The 21,562-nt window shown below is 36.5% G+C and overlaps 1 protein-coding gene across 2 annotated transcripts; it reads right to left on the bottom strand.

The window, feature by feature from the left end:
* Window positions 1-107: 107 nt before the first annotated feature.
* LOC127105833 (protein THYLAKOID ASSEMBLY 8-like, chloroplastic) lies at window positions 108-2,049 on the bottom strand. 2 transcript variants are annotated; one of them, XM_051043046.1, is made up of 3 exons: window positions 1,543-2,049; window positions 1,006-1,396; window positions 108-393 (listed from the first exon to the last, which is right to left on the bottom strand). In XM_051043046.1, exons 1-2 carry the CDS (start codon window positions 1,939-1,941, stop codon window positions 1,007-1,009), a joined length of 789 nt encoding a protein of 262 aa, XP_050899003.1. In that variant the 5' UTR covers window positions 1,942-2,049; the 3' UTR covers window positions 108-393; window position 1,006. The 2 variants fall into 2 exon arrangements, with proteins under 2 accessions (XP_050899003.1, XP_050899004.1); XM_051043047.1 differs by having other exon boundaries at window positions 108-389.
* Window positions 2,050-21,562: the final 19,513 nt, after the last annotated feature.

Here is a 21,562-nt window from a genome sequence, read left to right as displayed (position 1 = left end):
ATTTGGATTGACCATATACATACAAATATGTAAGCCGCTCTCCAATTCAACACTTCATTATGCAAGGTAATATCCATCATAATTCGTAAAAACTGCGGAGCAAAAAATACTGATGATTTCCTTTTCCTTCTATAACAATTTGTACAGTGCATATAAGATGGATGAAACTGGAAAAAAAAAAGCATTTAGATCTTTCACATCGATCAGTTTCAACACCAAAACCTTGCCTTCATCATGGGAGGACTCAATAATGGTAAATGGTAAATGTCAATCCTAGATCTACTAACTAGTTAACACTGAACCCAAGGAATGCACTCAAAACTTGAATGACTGCAGCTATTTGTTGCACAATCCTGCTTTTCCAAATGCATCATGTCTCAGTGGAGCAACTACCTATACAGAAGAGGGTATTAGAATTGTTGAAAAGCATTACTTCCTTGACAATTTGAAATGGAAAAAGATTAAAATTTAAAAGTATGCAAAATTATTGGGCAGCTCTTTTTAACACGGAATGGAAAAAGAAAAGACAACTAATGGTTGAATTGAAGTCTTTTATCATTATCAAAACTAGTTTCATCCTTAAATGTGGTATCTGCTAACATATCTAAAAACAAAAGGAAATTGGTGTACTTGCGAGGCCAATATTACCACATAACATGAGGAAGACAAGCAGCTGCAAAACATAATGACTGTATCATCTTTTCTATTTTATAATGAAAGAAACGGGTATTGCATTGTAAACCAATAACTTATTCTTTATTGTCAACTCTTTTCTATGTTTTGCTGTACCAACTTGACTATCTTTTCATCTTTTGACTCACAAGTATATCAAATATATTCATGAATATGCAGTTCTGGAGGAACCTCTAAGTTAAGTTCATCAACATTATACAATGTCCCTAATGTGTCCATGAATGCGAAGCGAAAAAACATTGAAGTTTCATTAAAAGCAAAATTTTGAAGATGGGGACAACATAGAGAGGGGAAGAGAGTAAAGATTAAAACCTCAGCGTGCACCGAATATCTCTTGTGGTGGATCATAGATACTGGAATCAGGAAAGATTTCTTCAAAATCTTGTTTAACTTTGTTTCTCAAAAGAGGATGTGGCAGGAGTCCTTTCAACAAAATTCTGAACGGCAACTCCTCTGGTGGATCCGGAGAATTCTTCATGTCCTCATATATGTTCATCGCATCTGCAGGAGATCCACTGCTCAAGAAGCCCCTTATGACTTCAGTATAAGCCTGTGAATCAGGGAACAGATTCTCCTTCTTCATGCTTTCCCACAATTGCAACACATCATCCATTCTTTTAGCCCTTGCCAACGCAATAATTAAGTCCTTATACAAGAATATATCGGGCTTGTACCAATCCTGCTTTTGCATCACCTTAAACACCTGCAAATCAATATAACTCATTCTTAAAGCATAGCTTATATTGAAATTAAAAAAACAGATTCTCAGAAGCATTATAACAAACACGTTACATGCATCTAACAAAAAAAAAAATGCACAACGATTTGAAGAGGGAGTAGAAAAAAAACCGTGAGAGCGAGAGAAACTTCCTGTTGGCGCTCGAGTTCTGTGAGAACAGCAATCAAATCCATCTTCAAGAGTCGCAAAACATGAGTTTTGATAAACTTGGGAAGCTTATCTTCATCATCTTTAAACCTTTTCAACCCAGAAATGACAAAGAGAGCTTCTTTACCAATGAGCTTCTTTCCCCTCCAAAGGGGACCCCTTGGTCTTCCGTCGTGATATTCCCTAAAACCGCCACATGTGTTTTTGTATTCAAACGCTGTAACAGTTTGTCTCAAAGACAGTGTAGTTGAAACGTCTCTGATAGGGTTGCTACTTTTTGTTGAATTTGACGTAAACTGTCTGAGGAATACTGAAGCTAAACGATGTGTTTTCCATTTTCTAGCGAAACACCGAATTGACATCTCAGTTCTGAAATAATAAGGTTAAGGCGGAGACGCGACTGCATGTAATGCTTGCGAAAAATGGGATGGTTTGAAGAAATTCTGACCATAAATGAAGGGCACTTTGGTATTTTCTCATATAATTTGATGTTTAGAACAACAAACCTTAAACCTTGTCTTTCTTTCTCATTGTAACCATGTCATTTTCATCAGCATCATCAACACTGATTCTGAAAGATGAACTACACAACAAAGTTGCACAATCATCATAGCAAATATGCAATGTGGATACATTTCCATTAGCAGTTGTAAAAGCATGGTTTTATACTATGTACAAAAACGCAAACTTCATGGCTCTATATACTAGCATCTGCAAGAGCAGAGAAATATCAACAGTTGAAATGCAAGTACTTTATCCCTTTGGAACTCAAAAATGCGCAAAGGTATAGAATGGACAAAGGATTTTATCCTTTCAATGTGCAAGGCTTGGATCCTGTCTTTGAATCTGAACAAACCATAGTAAATCATCAGGCATGGACAATTCCACTCAGATATCTAGGGTGACACTGACAGTAATAAGCCTGAGATTTGTAAGCAGCTTTTGCATATCACTGAAGGATCGATTTTTCTTGGAAAAATTGATCTGATGGTTAGCCTTAAAAGACCTTAAATAAAATTTTTACACACTTTCCACTCAGGAATGTGAGAAATATGTCAATTGTTCAACAACTGGTGGTGTTAACGTCTCCATAGAACAAAAGCAACCAAGAAAATGATAGTAAATATCATCCCCATATATTTGATCCATTGATCCACACTGTTACGTCTTTCAATTAGCCTCAAAACACAGTTTAATATCACCACTGATTGAGAACATCCAATGCTTTTCTCTACGTGCTCTGTGCAAAGATTGTTAGAATTTTAGGGCTATAACTGTAATACTATATGTATTAAGACTATTGTTTAATTAGCAAAAACTATAATGGTGTTTGTCGGTATTTTTAGTAAAAATTTTCATTGATTTAGTTTACTTAAATGATTAAATTTGAAAAAATCCTAAAGATATTTTATAAAAAAAAAATGTTTGAGATAATGTATTCGTGTTTGATAATTTAATTTTGAAGGTAGAATAATTAGATAAAATCTTAAGAAGTAAAAATGTAGAATTGCTTGAAACGATAAAGTAAATGTCAAAAAACATAAAAGAAATCAAGTAAAACGCCTAGATCAAAAGTGGGACGCATATTCATACATTTCTCAGAAATCATTTTATCTATGTAATTTGGATGTTTGAATTCTATAGAGAACAATAATGGAAAATGTAAATCATTATTATAGAGATCAAATCGACTTATATACATGTACGTCAATCACCGTTGACAACGGTCAACTCTCTAACATTCGACATGTACACTATTATGTGCCATTTTGTTCTCTGTTTTACTTTCATGTGTCTTCAGTTCTTGAACTGCTGCAAAATCGTTAACATTTGCGGGTCTTCCAACTACCTATGTCAAGAAGAAGAAGAAGATTCCTACTTCTGTCATTCCTCTTCCAACAATCAGCGCCAATATGTTTATGGGGCGCCCACATCCAATGAAACTCTAGTAAATACGCCCTCATAACAACCAGCAACTAAATATCCAGTCGGGGAAATAGTTGTCGAGCAACTAGAGGAAGCATTTGATTTCCAAAATCCTGCACAATAAACAATTATTCTATAAAGTCCAAACCTTGAGCACCAATCAACTGGTCCAAATAATCAAGACCCTGAACAACAGTCAACTTGCCCAAAACAATGCTCCAATGCTAAAAGACCAAGAACATGTTGATCAAACACTAGAGGGCCAAGAGGTTGGTCGAACACAAGAAAATCAATGCAAAAGGAATCTCAACTTGCTATTACTGGAAGGAACAACCACATATTGTTGAGACTTCTCAAGGTTCACCAGCAGTTTTGTAGAACTCTCTTTTTTATAATAGCTACCATAATTTATTATGCAATTGTAGATTCTTCATCCAAGACCTCTGACACTTCTCTCAGTCGAGAAGAGCTGAAGGATATAAAATAGAGAAATCTTGTAGAGGCCTTGAAGAAGTTTTTGAGCAGTCAAGGTATTTTAGTTGAAAAATCTCCAAGCTCTTCAACTATTTCAGGCAATGACCCTTCTAGTAATGCTTATGTTACAATGGTTCAACAACTGAAAGCTAAGGTTTTCGGCGTGGATTTGTTGCAGACCATTAAAGACGACCATGTTATTTCCTATGAAATCAAGAATTTGTTGAAATATCTTAACAATCCATATTTACCTAATTCCACCTTCAATCTTATCCTTGAATTTGAGTCATTTCTTGATCAAATTGCTCAAAACATAAAAATGAAGAAAGAATCTGCCAAAAAAATCAAACAAAAGATTGATGTTATGTCTCGACAATATACCTTAGTTACTCAATCTAAGGTCGTGCTAATAAGCTGGAGGCACATGCCAAAGAGGATAAGGATCAAGTGGCAATTTTCACCGAGAACATTTCAAACTGGAAGAAACTGGTGAAAGAGCCGCAAAGAAAGTTTGAAGAAGAAAAGCAAAAGAAAGCTCAAATTGAAACCTCAAGATTGACTCCTATTGAAGAAAAGTTGGTTCAGGAAGCCAACATTGGTCTTCAATATGCTGATGATGCTTATGTGTTAGATGAGGAAGTTCAAAAACTGAAGTCTAGAGATTCCATGAACGACGCCAAAATCAAACTTGCAAAGAACGTCTTGAAATGATTAAAGTTGATTTTCCATTTTAAATTTTCTATGTAACTATTTTAAATGACAATTTACCATTTTGGCATCCTTTAACTTTAATGTCATTTTAGCATTCTCTTTCTCTATGAATTACTCTTCTATTGTTCGAACTTCTTCCAACATAAGCTTGTACTTTTTTAATTACTTACCATTTATCTTCAAAATTCAACCTTCGGGAGTCAATTCTTCAATTTCATAGGTATTATTTGAAAACATCTGGCTAATTCGAAAAGGATCTCCCCAATTTGGTGACCATTTACCTAAAGTTTTATATTTTTTATCCATATGTAAAATAACTTTTCAAACATAATCACCAACTGTAAAAAAATGGGTCTTCCCAATTTGGTGACCATTTACCTAAGAAATATCTTTTTTTAATGTAGGCTTTAACTATTCGTTCTTTTTTCCTATGAGAACGTCTGGGTAGTTAGTCTTTCTTCGTCTAAATCAACTAATTCATCTAATATCATCTTCCAATAATGGTCAGAAGGAATTTCAATTTTCCTTTGAATTATAGTTGATTGTAAATAAATATCGACATGAAAGACTGCATCATGACCAAATGTTAGTCGAAATGAAGTTGAATTAGTTGCCTTCCTAGGGGAATTTTGATAAGCCTACAATATTTGGTCTAAAGTCTTATGCCAATTCCTTGGATTTTAGCCCACATGTTTTTTAATCAGGCCAATTATAATTTTGTTAGATGCTTCTACTTGGCCATTTGCTTTAGCATAATAAGGAGTAGACATTAAAAGTTTGATTTCTGAATCTGAAGCAAACTCAACCATTTTTTGACCAGTAAAAATTGTACCTTGGTCAGTGGTTAAAGTTTCAGATATTCCAAACCTATAGATTATGTGACTTTGAATAAATTTGATTACTGTTTCTTGATCAACATTGATTAAAGGAACAACTTCTACCCATTTGATAAAATAATTTATACCAACCAAGATGTACCTATGACCTATGGATGAGGAAGGTCGAATTTCAACAATTAAATATAAAGCCCAGCCTCTAAATGGCCAAGGCTTGACAATCGAATGCAACTCACTTGCAGGAACATGTTAAATACCTGCATGTTTATGACATTCATGGCAACCTTTGGCAAACTCAATACAGTCTTTTAACATTGTTGGTCAATACAAACCATGTCAAAATAAAATCCATTTCATCTTGTGGCCTGATTGATGAGTGCCACATGATCCACTATGGACATCAAAAATTTCTAGATAAGTTTCACTCTCACTAAGGCATTTAAGCAAGGTTCCTTTAGGTATCCTTTTAAGCAATTCATTCCCAATAATCACATAATGTAATGCCTTGTATTTGATTTTTTTTGTATCTGTCATTCCTGTCGGATTCTCCAAAAATTCGACAATTGATTTTCTCCAATCACTATTTGACAGATTGTCAATGGCAAAAGTTTCAAAAATTTCTTCAGAGTTTTTAATCCTTCCAACCCTTCTACACCCACCAGTTTTGACTTTGACAAATCTAAGAGGAAAGTACTAGTCAAAATTAAATTTTCCTTTACTTCAATTATCTTTGCTCATTTTCCCTTGGAAATTATGCATCCCAAAGAAATTTGTGACAAATCATTAGCTTCTTGGTTTTAGATTCGAGAGACATGTTTAATGTCGACTACATCGAATATTCTTAATAACAAATTGGTTATGAAGACAAGCTTCCAACACTTCAAACATGGTTCTATGTTTTGATGAAGACGGCATTGAACAACATTGGTCAAGATCAAATATGTTATCAAAGAGGTAAAAAGTTCTAAGTTCACAAGAAATTATGGTAAAAAGACTTGGATCACAAGAAATCTTCAAGATAACATTGGACTTTATTGGATTAATCTCAAAAATAAGGAATAAGTTACAATCGATCTTTGTATATTGTCATAGTACTGAGAACAATCATGCATCCTTCACCTCTAAGCATTCAAACTCATTTTTGAAACTTACTCAGTTGAGAACTTATGGTTACAAAACGATTTTTAGATTTCAATCAGTTGTAACCGGTTACACAAATGTGTTAAACGATTACAAGAAAGAAAACTTAACATTTTAAAAAAAAGCTTCAGTTGTAACCGATTAACCAAAACCTTAACCGGTTACATCCATGAAAATTTTGAAAACAAAATCCAGCTTCAACTGTAATCGGTTACGATAGTGTTTTAACCGGTTACCACTAAAACAGTGGCACTTTTTCATATTAAATATGAATCCAACGAATACCAAACTTCATCTATCAATCATGGCAATAATTCATGATATTATACTCTTTCCAAAAGGTATAATTCAAGTATAAATAACTATGGTTTCAGATTTTCAAATTCACCTCTTTCTAACAATTCAAAAATCATATCTTTCTCAAATTTTCATCTAAGTGCCTTGAGCCAAAATCTTGATGAAACTTTCTGCATAAACTTTGATTGCATCATCTAAAGTTTCATTGACAAGTTCTAAGCACTTAAGTAATATACTTTGTGAATTATTTACTTGAAAGGGAAGATCAATTCTCATAAATTGATACAAGTGAAAATCTTCATTACTTATTCAAAATTCTTTTTTGTTCACTAAGTGTTAGTGTTCATTGTTTATAAGTGAAAGTGGTGTGCTTTCTCTTAGTTGTTGTAAAATCAAAAGGTGGCGTGCATTTGTGATTATTGTTAGATAGTTGAGAGAGTCAAGTTGGTCGACTATAATGTATCTGACATAGTAAAATCTCTCACGGGGTGTGAGAGGATTGGAGTACTCTTGTTTGGAAAGAGGAACCAGTATATATCGTTTGTGTTATTTATTTTCTACACTTACTTTCTATATTTTACCATTCATAACTTTTCTGAAAAAATAAGAACACATTAATATCACTCTTAAAGTGAAAAAAATATCATAGAGATCTATTAATCTAATTCACTCCTCTCTTAGATTATATTTCATACTTACAATGGCTTTGACAAAGTATATCATCAAATTATCTTTGATACATTTATACTCGTTTGTCAATTGTTTCACAACCAACTCTGAGTCGCCTCTGATCTCACTCCTTTTGCTCCCAAGTCTAAAATAATCTTAAGGCGTGTAATTAAGGATTCATACTCAGCCTCATTATTAGAGCGATAACTTTTAATTTTGAATTTAAACTTCTTCGGAATTTCTTTAGGATAAATGATCAAGATTCTAATACTAGTTCCATTTTTATGTGTGGAACTGTCAAAGTACAATTTCCAAGGTTTTAGACTGACAAAACCTTGTGTTATTTTGACTTATGCATTATCAACAATGAAATAGATGACAACTTGGCCTTTGATATCCCTTAAAGGTGCATATGTCAAAGAATATTCGGTCAAAGCCAATGCTCATTTCCTAATTCAATTGTGTAAAATAGGTTTCAATAACATGTGCTTAATAACATCAAAATCGGAATACATAAAAACATATGTAGACTTTATATAACATTTCAATTTGGTACATGATAAATACAAACAAATACATAACTTTTCTACTGGGCTATACCTAGTTTGTGCCTCATTTAAAACTCAACTATGGTAACAAACCGCTCATTCAACACCATCATCATCCTCTTCGACTACCATACTTCTTATTATCAGTTCAGAGGCAAAGTATATAACTTCATAGATCTATTTCTTTAGGAGGATTCATTAGATAAATCTTAATTTCATCATAGGCTTTTTATGTTATTGGTCCCAATTGAATCCTTATTCCTTCTATAAATGCATCAGTGGTGAAAAATACTTTTGTTTTGCCACTTAGATTTGAGATAAACCTTCTCAAGAATTTGATTTTTCCTAGTAAATATTGAAGTTTCTCTTTGTTTGATGGAGATTTCGTATTAAGTATAGCTTTCTTCTTGTTTTGTGAACCACAAAGCCCAAAGAATCGCCTGCACGAACATCAAAAGCACATTTTAATGGATTCATTTTCAATCCATGTTTCCTCATTCTTTCAAATGATTGTCGAAGGTGATCTAAATGACCATTTTTCGACGAGGATTTTGCAACTATGTCATCAATATAAACCTGCATACAGGTTTTAATGAAATCATGAAACACAGTGTTCATTACCCTTTGTTATGTTGCACCACCATTCTTTAGGCCAAAAGGCATCACTACTCATTCATAGGTTTTCAAGGCCCCATAACATCGAAACGCCATTATTGGTACATCTTCTTATACAATGAAGATTTGGTTATATTTGAAGGTGTAAAAACACAAGAAATGGGGGGTTGAATTGGGTTTTACAAAAACAAAATCTTTTTACCAACTCAAGAACACCACTAACAAGTTAATGAAAATGAGATAAAAACACAAGTATTTTTATCCTGGTTCACTTGAAACTCAAAGCTACTCCAATCCACCTGCCAATATGATTTTGCCTTATACACAAAGACTTAATCCATTATAATCAACAAATTACAACAATCACAAAGAATAACCTTCTTTGTATTCTCAAGGATCCAACTATACCCTAGTCTCTTTAAGGACTCACAAAGAATAACCTTATTTATCTTCTAAAGGATAACCTCCTTAAGGAATCAAACAAACAGTTTGAATAATATTTTGTATGTTACAAGTTTCTTCTATACAAGCAGATTTTATACAAATGATAAACAAACACTTAAAGAAAAATTATGTACAAAAGAATGATAATTTTTCACAAAGAAATAAACTTGTCAAAATATTATATCACCGACGACTTTTCTTCAAGTCTCCAAGTCTCACTTATATAACATAAAAAAAAAAGATCGTTGGAGGGTAAAATGGGGGAAAGCTCATAGAGCGGTTACACATTATTGGATGGTGAAAGGAGTGATACTGCGTACTGTAGCGGTGTATTCGTCGCTATATGATCTATCGATTAAATCATAAGCTAGGAGATACATTGAAATTTTCGAGTCGCCACCGCACTTTTATTTATCCAAAGGACTGGCTAAAAAGCGAACAAAAGCCTAAGAAGTTTTACACGTAGAAAACTAATAAAAAGATCAGAGAGTCTGGGTAAGGGGTAAATTACGCAATGGGAAGGTGTTAGGCACCCACTACGTCCTAGGTACTCCTAGGGAGCCCTTTTCACACTTGTTATGCTAAATTAATATTTGTTATGACATATGTATTGTGCAAACATGATTGGGATGATGAGAAAAGAATATACAATTTAGTTATTTTGTGTTATTGGGTTTGAACGGATGAACCCGCTGCCTACGTACCTTCCATCAAAGGTAAGGATCAAAACGCCGTAGTTCGGCTAAAAGATTTCCAAAAGTTGGTGGATTCAGTTTTAAACACAAGCACTGAGGCTTTTCATTATCAATGGGAGAACACTCGACCAAAAACAACATCCACCATGCGAGGATAGCTTCGACGTACTAGAGGGGTTAGCCCTGTTTGAAGTACGGAAGTCTTACTGTCGACTCACTAAGGATAGGCAAGATTTACATCAACCACAAAGATAATTGAAACCTATGGCTAATGTGAAAAGATTAACAATGGACAGAGCCAAAACAAGTGAATGAGTGATGTTAACTGATTGTGATTATGAAAATGGAGTCAAAGTATGATTTAAGATTGATTCAAAGAAGTATTATGAAAATGAAGTTTTGAAAAAAAGTCAAGGACTTGGGGTCCAGGTTTTTAGTTAGAAAAACATGAAGATGTTTGCACAACACTTACGTCAGGTTTAAAAGGTATAGTGTGAAAAGTCTAGGACATAATGAATGATGAATGGATGAGGATGGGATTGTAAAACTTCTTATAAGGTTCACTTCTTGAAATCATATGGGAGATGATTCAAATGTGGCCTTTGGAATATCAATGGATAATAGAAAACAAATAAAGATGAAAATCAAAAGCGGATATCGGATGCCAATCACTGGGCTTATACCAATCTCCTAAAATAAAACGGGATGTCAGATGCCACTAAATGGACTTACACTAATCTCCTCAAACAAAGAAATAAAAGGCGGATACCGGATACCAATAGATGGATTTACACCAGTCTCCTAAAATAGAAATGGATATCAGAAGCCACTCAATGGACTTACACCAATCTCCTCAAAAGAAAAACAAAGATGAGAAACGGAAGCTAACTGCCAATCTGTCTGGACTTAGGTTAACTCCACTAATATGCTCATAGGAATACCAATGCCACGTTGCAGGGACTTACAGTGGATCCTCACATACAAGAACAAAAGCAACAATATGATCACAGGAATGCAAATGCCAACTTACAGGGACTTATAATTGCAACCTCTCATACAAACAGATAAAACAAACTATGATCACAGGAAAGCAGATGCCAACTTACAGGGACTTATAACTGCAACCTCACATACAACATCAAACAGATCAAATTATGATCACAGGATAACAGATGCCAACTTACAGGGACTTATAACTGTATCCTCACATACAAATCAAACAGATCAAATTATGATCACAGGATAACAGATGCCAACTTACAGGGACTTATAACTGTATCCTCACATACACACAAAGCAATGACAGAAGATATGAGTGACCAAGGAGGTCTTGCACTCTATCCTTCCATATCACAGGAGCAAAGGCCAAAAGAAATGGACTTACAATTGTCCTCAATGGGCAAACAACAATAACAAAAGTCTCACAGACAAATGATATGATCATGCACTAATGGCAATTGATGATGATGATAAATGCATATCATATAGGCAAGCAAGTGCACATGAAGCAATCAATCAAGCAATGAATATCAAACAGCACACTCTATAGCCAAACAATGGGGGGCTCACACAAGAGGGTTTGACTTTAAAAGTCCACTGTAATAGGTGAAGGTCGCTCTTAACCTGGCCATTGAGGGGCTCAGGTGAAGCAGATGAATAGGAGATGAGGGGTGTGCCTCATTGCTTCTATCTCAGATCAGAGAGAGCATCAAATGGAAAGTGGGGGAGTTCAGAAAGATGGAACTCTCTCCCCATTATTGACTCGATTAGATCTTGGGTATTTATCTCAATGCTTCAACCATGTAATGGGAGCAAAGAGAGGACACACTGAATAGTGGGGGATAGATTGCTTATCCCTACCTTCCACCAATTGCCTTACTTGAAGGACTTTTCCTGCTTAGGACAAATTTAAACAAACACAGGCATTGCCTCTTAAGGAGGACTTCAGACAGTTTGCCCGGTCAAATAACAGACCGGGTCTCCAGACTACATGAAGAAGAAAGGTTTATACCTCAAAGCAAGTGCTAAAAAGCAAAGCAAGCAAGTTCAAAGAACTTAAGCAACTAAAGTACCTGAAAAAGTCAAACTCATTAGTAAACAAGTCAACAATCAAAATCAAAAGAAAATGAACCAATAGTCAACCACAGAGGGACCAATTGTGCAAGGCACAAAGACTCAAGTACATGAGTCAACCTACAAAACAAGGGTTAGCACATTAAACAATCAAACTAAAACACATTTGAATGATCCTCAAGGCATTGGTGCTTAACCTGAAACAGATGAACTCAACATAAGCTTAGAAGACCACTAGGACTAGCCTAGGGTCAAAGATGAAAGAAAAAGTCAAGGCAGCAAGGAAAAGTCAACCCAAACCAAGTCTAAACATTCAAGAAGCATTCTCAATTGGATTCATAATTATATCATGCATCATGGTCATTTCATATGCAAAAGGATGCAAAGCATGGCAAGAGAAGCATACAAAAGTCAACAGCAAAGACTTCATTCAAAAGTCAACCCAATCAATCCCAAAAATTATGAAATAAATCACACTCAATCCTAACATCTAACATGGTAAGCATGTAAAATTTCATGGCATTTGGATGAGAGGAAGGCAGTCAAATAAAATCATGAAGTCAAACCAAATTCAAGTAAGCATGGTGAAAGTCAACAAACATGGGTCAACTTCAAAAAATCATATCAATTTGAAAACAGAAGAGAAATGAATGAGATCAACACCAATGCAAAGCTTGAGATGTCTAGTTATCACATATGAAATTTCATGGTCATACAATAAGATTTGAGAATTTCATAAAGGATTTGGCAAGGCATAGCACAAAAAGTCAACAAAAGACCAAGTATGGAAGAAAATTCTCAATCAAATGGAAAACAGCAATATTAATTCCAAGAAAATTCATACACAAACTAGACATGTAAAGGATCATTCATGCAAAATTTCAAGTGATTTGGAGGCCAGGAGACATGTGAACAAAAATCATACATTTGCATATCATTGGTGTGACACAAATTGTCACACCCTACTTCAAAAATTCACAACTAGCAAACCACAAATAGGAAATGCACAAACTTTATATGGGAATGAAGGTCAATGTGTCTAGTTTCACCACAAAAAATTTCAAAGGCATTGGATATAACATGGGTATTTCACAAAAGGAATGGCTCAATGTATCATTTATGCATACATGTCAAGAAAATAATTATCATTAAAAAACCAGCCAATGGAAAATTAATTAAAAACCATGATAAAATAGAGGACACATTCAGGGACATGATGCAAAAAATTTCAGAATTTTTGGAGTTGAAATGGATGAGAAATTAATTGTTGAAGTTGATGCACAAATTGATGAAACATGAAGAACATAGCATAGCAAGATGGTCAAGGCAATGGTCAACCGTGGCAAATTTGTAATTCTGGGCTCATTAATCAAAACTGTGCGTTTTGGCCCTGCAAAACGAAATGTTTTGATTGGCTCTCAGCCAATAAAACAGTAATGAGCCAACCAACTTAAATTTTTTTGAGCTTCTAAAACCCTAGGGGTTTCTAACACAGCAAGGCTCATGGTTCAGCTTCACCAAAACAAAAAAACAACCATCACACAACAGCATATCATTCATGTAATGTTCACATAACCACCAGACAACAGTGTGCAACACAATTCACATGGTTTTTCCTGGGGAAGTTCAAAACAGCAGCAGGGCATTAACATTCAATGGTTCACCATCCAAGCATCAACCGTAACCAACATCAACAATCAAAACAAACAATGTAACAGCATTATTAAACAGCATCAGCCAACAGCAAAACAAGCATTAATCAAGGGAGAAATCTGGGCATGGCAGGCTCAAGCAACAACAGCATTCATCATCATCATCATTCGACCAAACATTTCAACAGTATGGTAACAGCATGGGAGTGATACAAACATGTTCATGCATACCTAGCTAGCAATAAACCAACACACATTCATGCAAAATTCTGGACAGGACAAGATTTAACAGCAGCAAAACACATTCATCATCCAATGTCCATCACCAAATCAAGCAAAACAAACAACAGCACATAGCAGCATAGCATTTGGCAATGTGTAGCAGCAGGCAATCAACAGCATACAGCACAATCAAATGGATTTTTAGGACAATGTTCATGGGATTTCAAAAATGCAGCATGGTTTTAGCAGCATGGTTAAGCATCATTCAATATTTATCATCAAGCCAAATTCATCATCACACAAATATCATGGCATCACACTCATAAGGTTCGTGCAACATGTAACAATAACAGCCAGCATGCAAAATTGGATTTCTGGAAAAAACATACAAGGGTTTAAGGAAGCAGCACACATGTATTCATTTTCAAACAGCAACATCCATCCACATGAACAATAATCATTACCAGCATCTTCAATCAAACATGACTATGAAACAAACATCATTATGTAACATCATCTAACAACAAAACAAACAGAATCAAGGGGATTTTTCTGGAAATGATAGAGTTTAACACAACAGGATATTCATCATCACTATGAACTCGAAAAATTGGACATGCCCAGAACAGCAAATTAAGCACAGCAAAATCATTAACAAACCTTAAATAACAAGAATCCAACCACGGTTGTCACTGAACCCACAACAAATGAGTAAATCGATGGAAAATAGATTTGGATGCAAAAATGAAAACTCAGATTTCTCCCTCATGTCACAACCATTTCATTCGAAACAAATTGCATTGAAGCTAGCATACCAAGACCTTTCATAAACATAACATAGCATGGCATATAATGGAAGTCGATTCACTTACTTGTTTTTGAAGAAAATGTGAAACAGTGGTGTATTGATGATTTAAGCTCAAACAGTTGTCAATGATGGTTGGTAGTGATGAAGGGAACTAAAGTAGCTCGTGGTTTCTTGAGAGTTGAGCAGGAAGATGCCAATTGCAAAAATGGAGAATGAGAGGAGAGAGTGTTTTCTGGTTGTGTGGCTGCTGCAAAACTAGGTTTAGAAATGCTGAAAAATCCCTTATAAGGGTCTGTTTAGAGTTGGATTAAAGGATGCTTAATCCTACTTAGCTAAAAATGACCAAATGCACATTTGCTAATCTTTGTACAAGTGAAGTGGAGGGTGTATCTTGCACGTTTTTGGGCCTCAAGACAGGCTGCCAAGGACCTTGCCAATTGCTGTTTTTGGTATGCTGCAGAATTGTTGTACCTTGCTTTTACTTAATGACCAATTGTACAATTTGCCCACTTTGCTTTTTTGTCCAAAATGGTAGTGAAATAGTGATATGATGATGGTTTAGGGCTTGGAGCAAATCACAAATGACATATGAAACATTTCCCAATTGGCCAAATAGTGAAAAAAGTTTTAATTCAAAAAGTCAAAGTTTGGTCAAACTTTGATTTTAAATGAAAAAGGTCCAAAAATGCCATTTTGAATGGTAAGGTTTTGATGAGTGAAATTTATATTTTTGGAAAGAGGATAAAAAATGTGGTTTGTAGGAAAAAACCCCACCAAATTTGGCCTTATGGTTTGGGAGATATGGCTTGTTGAAGTTCAAAAAATGGTGAAAATGAATTGATCATATCTTGACAACCACACATGGGATTTTGATGTTCTTGGACTTTTTGAAAATGGGAAGACAAGATCTTCAACTTTCATGTTGGGCAAAAATTCATTTGAAGCTTGTATCATGATGTAAGTTTAAGATCAAGAAGTTTCCATTTTTGGCAGTTGAAATTACAGGTCCACTTGCTATTTCTGGAAAATTTCTGATTCTACTTCAAATTCTTCCATGGTGAGGTTTGACATGATATATGAGGCTAGTATAAGCATGAATGAACTCCTTCAGATCAATTCTATCCATCAAATCATTGATTAAATCCACAGTTGACCAAGTTTGACTTTTCTAGGGTTTTGGATGATTGGACCACTTCTGATGAATTCCAAACCCTAATTCCTTGAGAACTTGACTTCAAATGATGTCTCAAGATGTATGAACTTTTGATTGTTGATCATGATGCCCAAATTCCACAAGAATGGCCATCATCCATTGCTTTGACTGACTGTTGACCATCTTTGACCTAATTGCTGATGATTGCTTCAACTGCAAGCAACAAGGTTAGACTGACAATATTTTTGTACTTTTTGAATGATAAACATATGAAAGCAAAGATATACAAATGCAAAGTATGCTTGGTGATCAAGAAACAACCCACAAGGCAATCTACCCACTAGGAGGGGACAAAGGCATGCAATGATCCTTGAGGCAATGATATGATATGATATGGGCCATGAGGGATCTTAGGGACAAAATTGGGGTCTTACAGATGCCCCTATTTAAGGTCATTCTAGCCGGAGAAGTGAAGTTTAGAAATCTTCATCTCGACGCGGTAGAATGGGCTTAAATAACAGTAATGAGACAAATTTTGGTCCCTAAGAGACCTCATGATGCAAATGTATGCATGCAAAAGACACAAACTCTGTGGGGAATATGATTCACACAGAAGAAAAGACGATCCATCGGAGTAATACACTCACCAGGAACAGAGACTCTGACAAGACTCTATGGGGATAATAAAAGAAAGAGAAATGTGTGAGCAATACACGACTCCAAACTGGGGAAGATAAAACTGACATAACGTGGACAAAACACGACTCTGATTAGGGAATACGGAAAAAAGATTGGAGAACTCACTGGGGAGTGAAGGACTCACACTGGGAAAAGATTTCCGAATGGAAAATAAATCCATTGGAGAGACACGAGCTGACTCCTGGGGGAGAAGCAACAGAAAACTCCACTGGGGAAGTAACAAATCAAATGAGATGTTACCAGGCATAAGGGTAACAAAAACAGGAAGGAACACCAAGGATACCGGTTACTGGGTATATAATAGGTGACCGACCAAAGACGTGAATTGGTGTGTGTTCCAAAACACTCATCATCCTGAAGAGAGCGAAAGCGAACTTGTTTATAGGATGGATATTCAATTCCACAAGGAATATGAATCTTACTCTGAGGGGGAAGCAACAAAGGATTGACCCAAGAGTGAACGAGACATATTATTCATTACCGGCAGACCGTGAATAATATACTCGAAAGGAAAATTATCCTGAACCGGTTACTGGGTTGTTTAAGGATAAAATCCGAAGACGTGAATTGGTTTGTGTTCCAAGACACTCATCATCCGAAAGAAAGCGAAAGCAAACTTGTTTAAAGGATGGACAAAAAAGCGTGAATTGGTGTGTGTTCCAAAACACTCATCACCCGAAAGAAAGCTAGAACAGCAGACTTGTTTAAGGATGGACAAAAAACGTGAATTGGTGTGTGTTCCAAAACACTCATCACCCTAAACACAAACTGGTTAAAGGATGGATAAAAAGACGTGAATTGGTGTGTGTTCCAAAACACTCATCATCCGAAAGAAAGCTAGAACAGCAGACTTGTTTAAAGGATGGTCAAAAAACGTGAATTGGTGTGTGTTCCAAAACACTCATCATCCGAAAGAAAGCTAGAACAGCAGACTTGTTTAAAGGATGGTCAAAAAACGTGAATTGGTGTGTGTTCCAAAACACTCATCATCCGAAAGAAAGCTAGAACAGCAGACTTGTTTAAAGGATGGCTGAAAAAGCGTGAATTGGTGTGTGTTCCAAAACACTCATCATCCAAAACGCAAACTGGTTAAAGGATGGGCAAAAAACGTGAATTGGTGTGTGTTCCAAAACACTCATCATCCGAAAGAAAGCTAGAACAGCAGACTTGTTTAAAGGATGGACAAAAACGCGTGAATTGGTGTGTGTTCCAAAACACTCATCATCCGAAAGAAAGCTAGAACAACAGTCTTGTTTAAAGGATGGATATTCGATTCTACAAAGAATGCGAATCTTGCTCAGCTGGGGAAAATCAACAAAGGATTCCAACTAAAGAGCGCATGAGATATATTATTCATTACCGGCAGACCGTGAATAATACACTCGAAAGGAAAAGACACCAGAGATACCAGTTACTGGGTATATAATAGGTGACTATCCAAAACAGAGAGACGATCGATACCAAGCATACGGGTAAACGAAAGACCACTCAAAGGATAAATTGCAAGCATCCGGCAATTATCCAACAACAAAAGGAATATTCGACTCCGCAAAGGGAAATAGCGAATCTTACTCGACTGGGGAAACACAAAAGGCTTCGACTGAAGAGTGCATGAGATATATTATTCATTACCGGCAGACCGTGAATAATATACTCGCATGGAAGATTATCCTGAACCGGTTACTGGGTTGTTTATAGGATAAAATCCGAAAAGAAAGGCATCGGGATACCAGAATAGGTATATAATGATAACCAATCAAAAGGAGCAACAGACATTACCAACAAAAGGGTAAATGAAAGGCGATCTGCTGAGGATAAATTGCAAGCATCCGGCAATTATCGACAGGGACTAGCTGGGGGTGCATTGGTGTACAACCAATGATCCGGGGAACAAATCACTAGCAAACGGTGAAAAGACCCACTGGGGATAAAATTGCTAGCATACGGCAATTATCCACAAAAGATTTGCTAGGGATATAAGTGCTGATCTGAGCAACTTATCCAAGCAAAGGAAAATCAACATCAAAGACTGGATGAAGATAACCACAAAATTAGGGTTTACATCTACCGAATACGGGGTAGAAGACCAACAACTCCGCGTGGGGATAGAACAAATCACAAATCCGCACGGGAAACCAAAATAGGGTTTATAACAAACCACAAACTGCTGAAGAGCGGGAAAATAGGATTTACAACTACCGACTGTTAGGTATGAGGGTAGAAAACCAAAAACTCTGGCTGGAGAATAAAAGGTGTATGACTACAAATTCTGTCAAGAAAGCCAGGAAAGATAGGACTTACAACTACCGGTTATGAGGGTAGAGGCCCAAAAACATTCCGCTGGGGAACAACCCACTGGGAAACACAAGACGTTTGACAAATAGCCAATTCGGGAATGATCCGAAAAGACGGACTGAATCAAGACACGTCCTAATGAGGATGTAACTCAAATAGGAAAATCCATCCCAATATATGTGTTGGGAGGCAACGGAAGAAACCGTCATCCACGAGGATATATCTCAGTGGGGAACTGCAGAAGGAAAGGACAACATTTTCTGCTTATGGGGTTGACTCTATATGGAGAGATTTTAAACACCCAACATCTGCTTGGGGAGATCTGTAAAGAGATCTATATCACCCGTTGCAGGAGACACGACAAACAAAAGATATATGGCAAGAAATGCGTCATGAATATCTGAATGTTTTATGAATATGCATGAATATGCGTAATTTATGTTTGATGAATGCTGACAAAACAGACAGTTCTAACACAAACAGGTTCGAGAATCAAACGTCCGGTATTATACTTCCAGGGGAAAAACCAGCTGGAAAGTCAATCTGCGGAGATCTACATGCTGTAAAGCAAAGATCTGCAGGTACTGCTGAAGAAGCAGAGGATCGGAGATATCAGGAAATAACCCAATCAGGGTGCAGAAAGTCACAACGGGCAAAAGACAGCCACCAAGACAAATCTGTAGGGGAACAAGAGAAATCCCAAAGTATCTGCAGGGGATCCCAGTGTTAACTGAGAAACAAAAAGGTGCATACGCACGAACACAAACTCAAACTGTTGTAGAAGCAAATCCACACAACTCCGCTGAGGGAAGACCCACTGAGGGAGAATGATATTATCCAAATAGAGTGTAACTGCATAAGCAACTCTACTGGGGAAAACTGTCGGCTACTCTCTTGGGAACAAGCCACTGAGGGAGGACAGATCGAGCAAGTAGATTCTGCAACGAACCACTCCACTTGGGGAGAATATACACAGCAAACTGATCACAACAAGTAGATTCTGCAATACAAAGCCACTCTACTGGGGATCACAAACAGTCAGGAAAATCAATCCGTTCACTGGAGTCTGAAGCCATCATCCGACCATATTGGGGATTGAAAGAAGTATTCAACAGGCGAAACTGCCACAACAACACTCTGCAGACTATGCTGAGGAAAAGATGGTTGAAATATACTGGGATATCAACCCAATCAACCGCTGTATAGGAAAATAAATCCTGCTCTGCTGAAGAGATAAAACTCTGATGGAGATAGCAACAATTCCACAGACGACTTCGCCGGGGAAAAGGTAAAGTACCGGGTATCAAACCACCGACTTACCGAGTCTTCAAAAAGAAAGCGATCATGCTGAGGAAACAGACAGTTCCTGCTGGCACACTGCATGGGGAAAAGTAGTAACAAATCCACTTGCAACCCTGGTGGGGATGTTAATAACAGCTCTACTCGCGACTCCGAGGGAAGTATCAATCAACAGTTATACTCATGACTGTGCTGAGGAGACAAATAAAGTCTGGGGGTTAGACCCACTGGAGAAAGTGACGGGGCACCAAGATGACAAACCATCAACCGCCGAAACTGCTCGAGAAAACACCCATGCTGGGAAAACTGCTGCTGGAGAAAAACGAAGTCTTCAACAACACTTTGTTTGTGATTATACTGGGGAACAACCCCAACAACAACTCTGTTTGAGGAACAGCCTCAACAAAGATCTGAGGAAAGAAGATACCACCAAACCAGGAGTATGAACAAATGTCCTACCTGTTGGGAATCATGCCACCCTCGGGAGAGCACTGAGATATTCTTGAGTATCCTTTCAATCTTGTGAATGTTCACTTTGTTTAAAACAAAAAATTTTGAAAAAATTTGATTTGTTTAAAACAATGACATTTTATCAATTTAAAACATGCAAAACATTTGTTGAATTGAAACAAATAAGAGTGCAAATAATTAGATAAAAAGCTCAAATTGATTTGATAGAATGGTGGTCTGCAAATGGCAAGACTCCATAGATCTGTACAAATTTGAAATCAGTGATATATATTGGAAGAGGGCTACATTGAACATAATGATCCTTTCTCTACCAATTTGAATCTCGATGTATCCGAAGCTTTAGTTGACGACGAATCGAGAATCTTCTGACGAAATGACGACTGATGAACAGAAAGTCTTGTCGGGATGCAGTTACTTGCCAAATCCCTAATTTTTGCCTAGATTGCCCCAGGGTGAGGTACTCAATCTAGCGGGATGCAAATGTTTTCTTTTTTTCAAGTCTCTATTTTTGCCTGGATTACCCTTGCGGGTTCTCCACCGAGACGCTCATTTTTGCCTAAGCCGCCCTTTCGGGTTTTCAACTTAGCGAGCTATTCTGTTTTTTTTTCATTTGCATATACTTTTTTTTTTTAGGCAAAGTATTGTAACACCTCAAAATTTGCCCTCCTTTCTTGGGACTAGCATTAACATATTTGCATTTTTATTTTAGGACATTAGGCATTTCATGTTGCATATCATGTGGTTACATTGTGCAAGCCATCTTTCCAAGTCTTGATCAGGAGATGAGGAAGTCAAGTGCAAGCCTAGGGTTTACTGACTGATCATGGCCATCTGAGGATTGGGCCGTGAATTAGGGTTTCAGGATTCTCAAGGATATTGGTATTCATCTTGTTTGAAATGATACATCATCATCATCATGGTTGGATGTCATCAGAAGATTGAAGAAGATTCCTTGA

This window comes from Lathyrus oleraceus, chromosome 7, assembly GCF_024323335.1.
Source record: "Lathyrus oleraceus cultivar Zhongwan6 chromosome 7, CAAS_Psat_ZW6_1.0, whole genome shotgun sequence".
In the NCBI taxonomy this organism is placed as follows: domain Eukaryota; kingdom Viridiplantae; phylum Streptophyta; class Magnoliopsida; order Fabales; family Fabaceae; genus Lathyrus; species Lathyrus oleraceus.
This window is presented reverse-complemented; position numbering and strand designations above follow the sequence as displayed.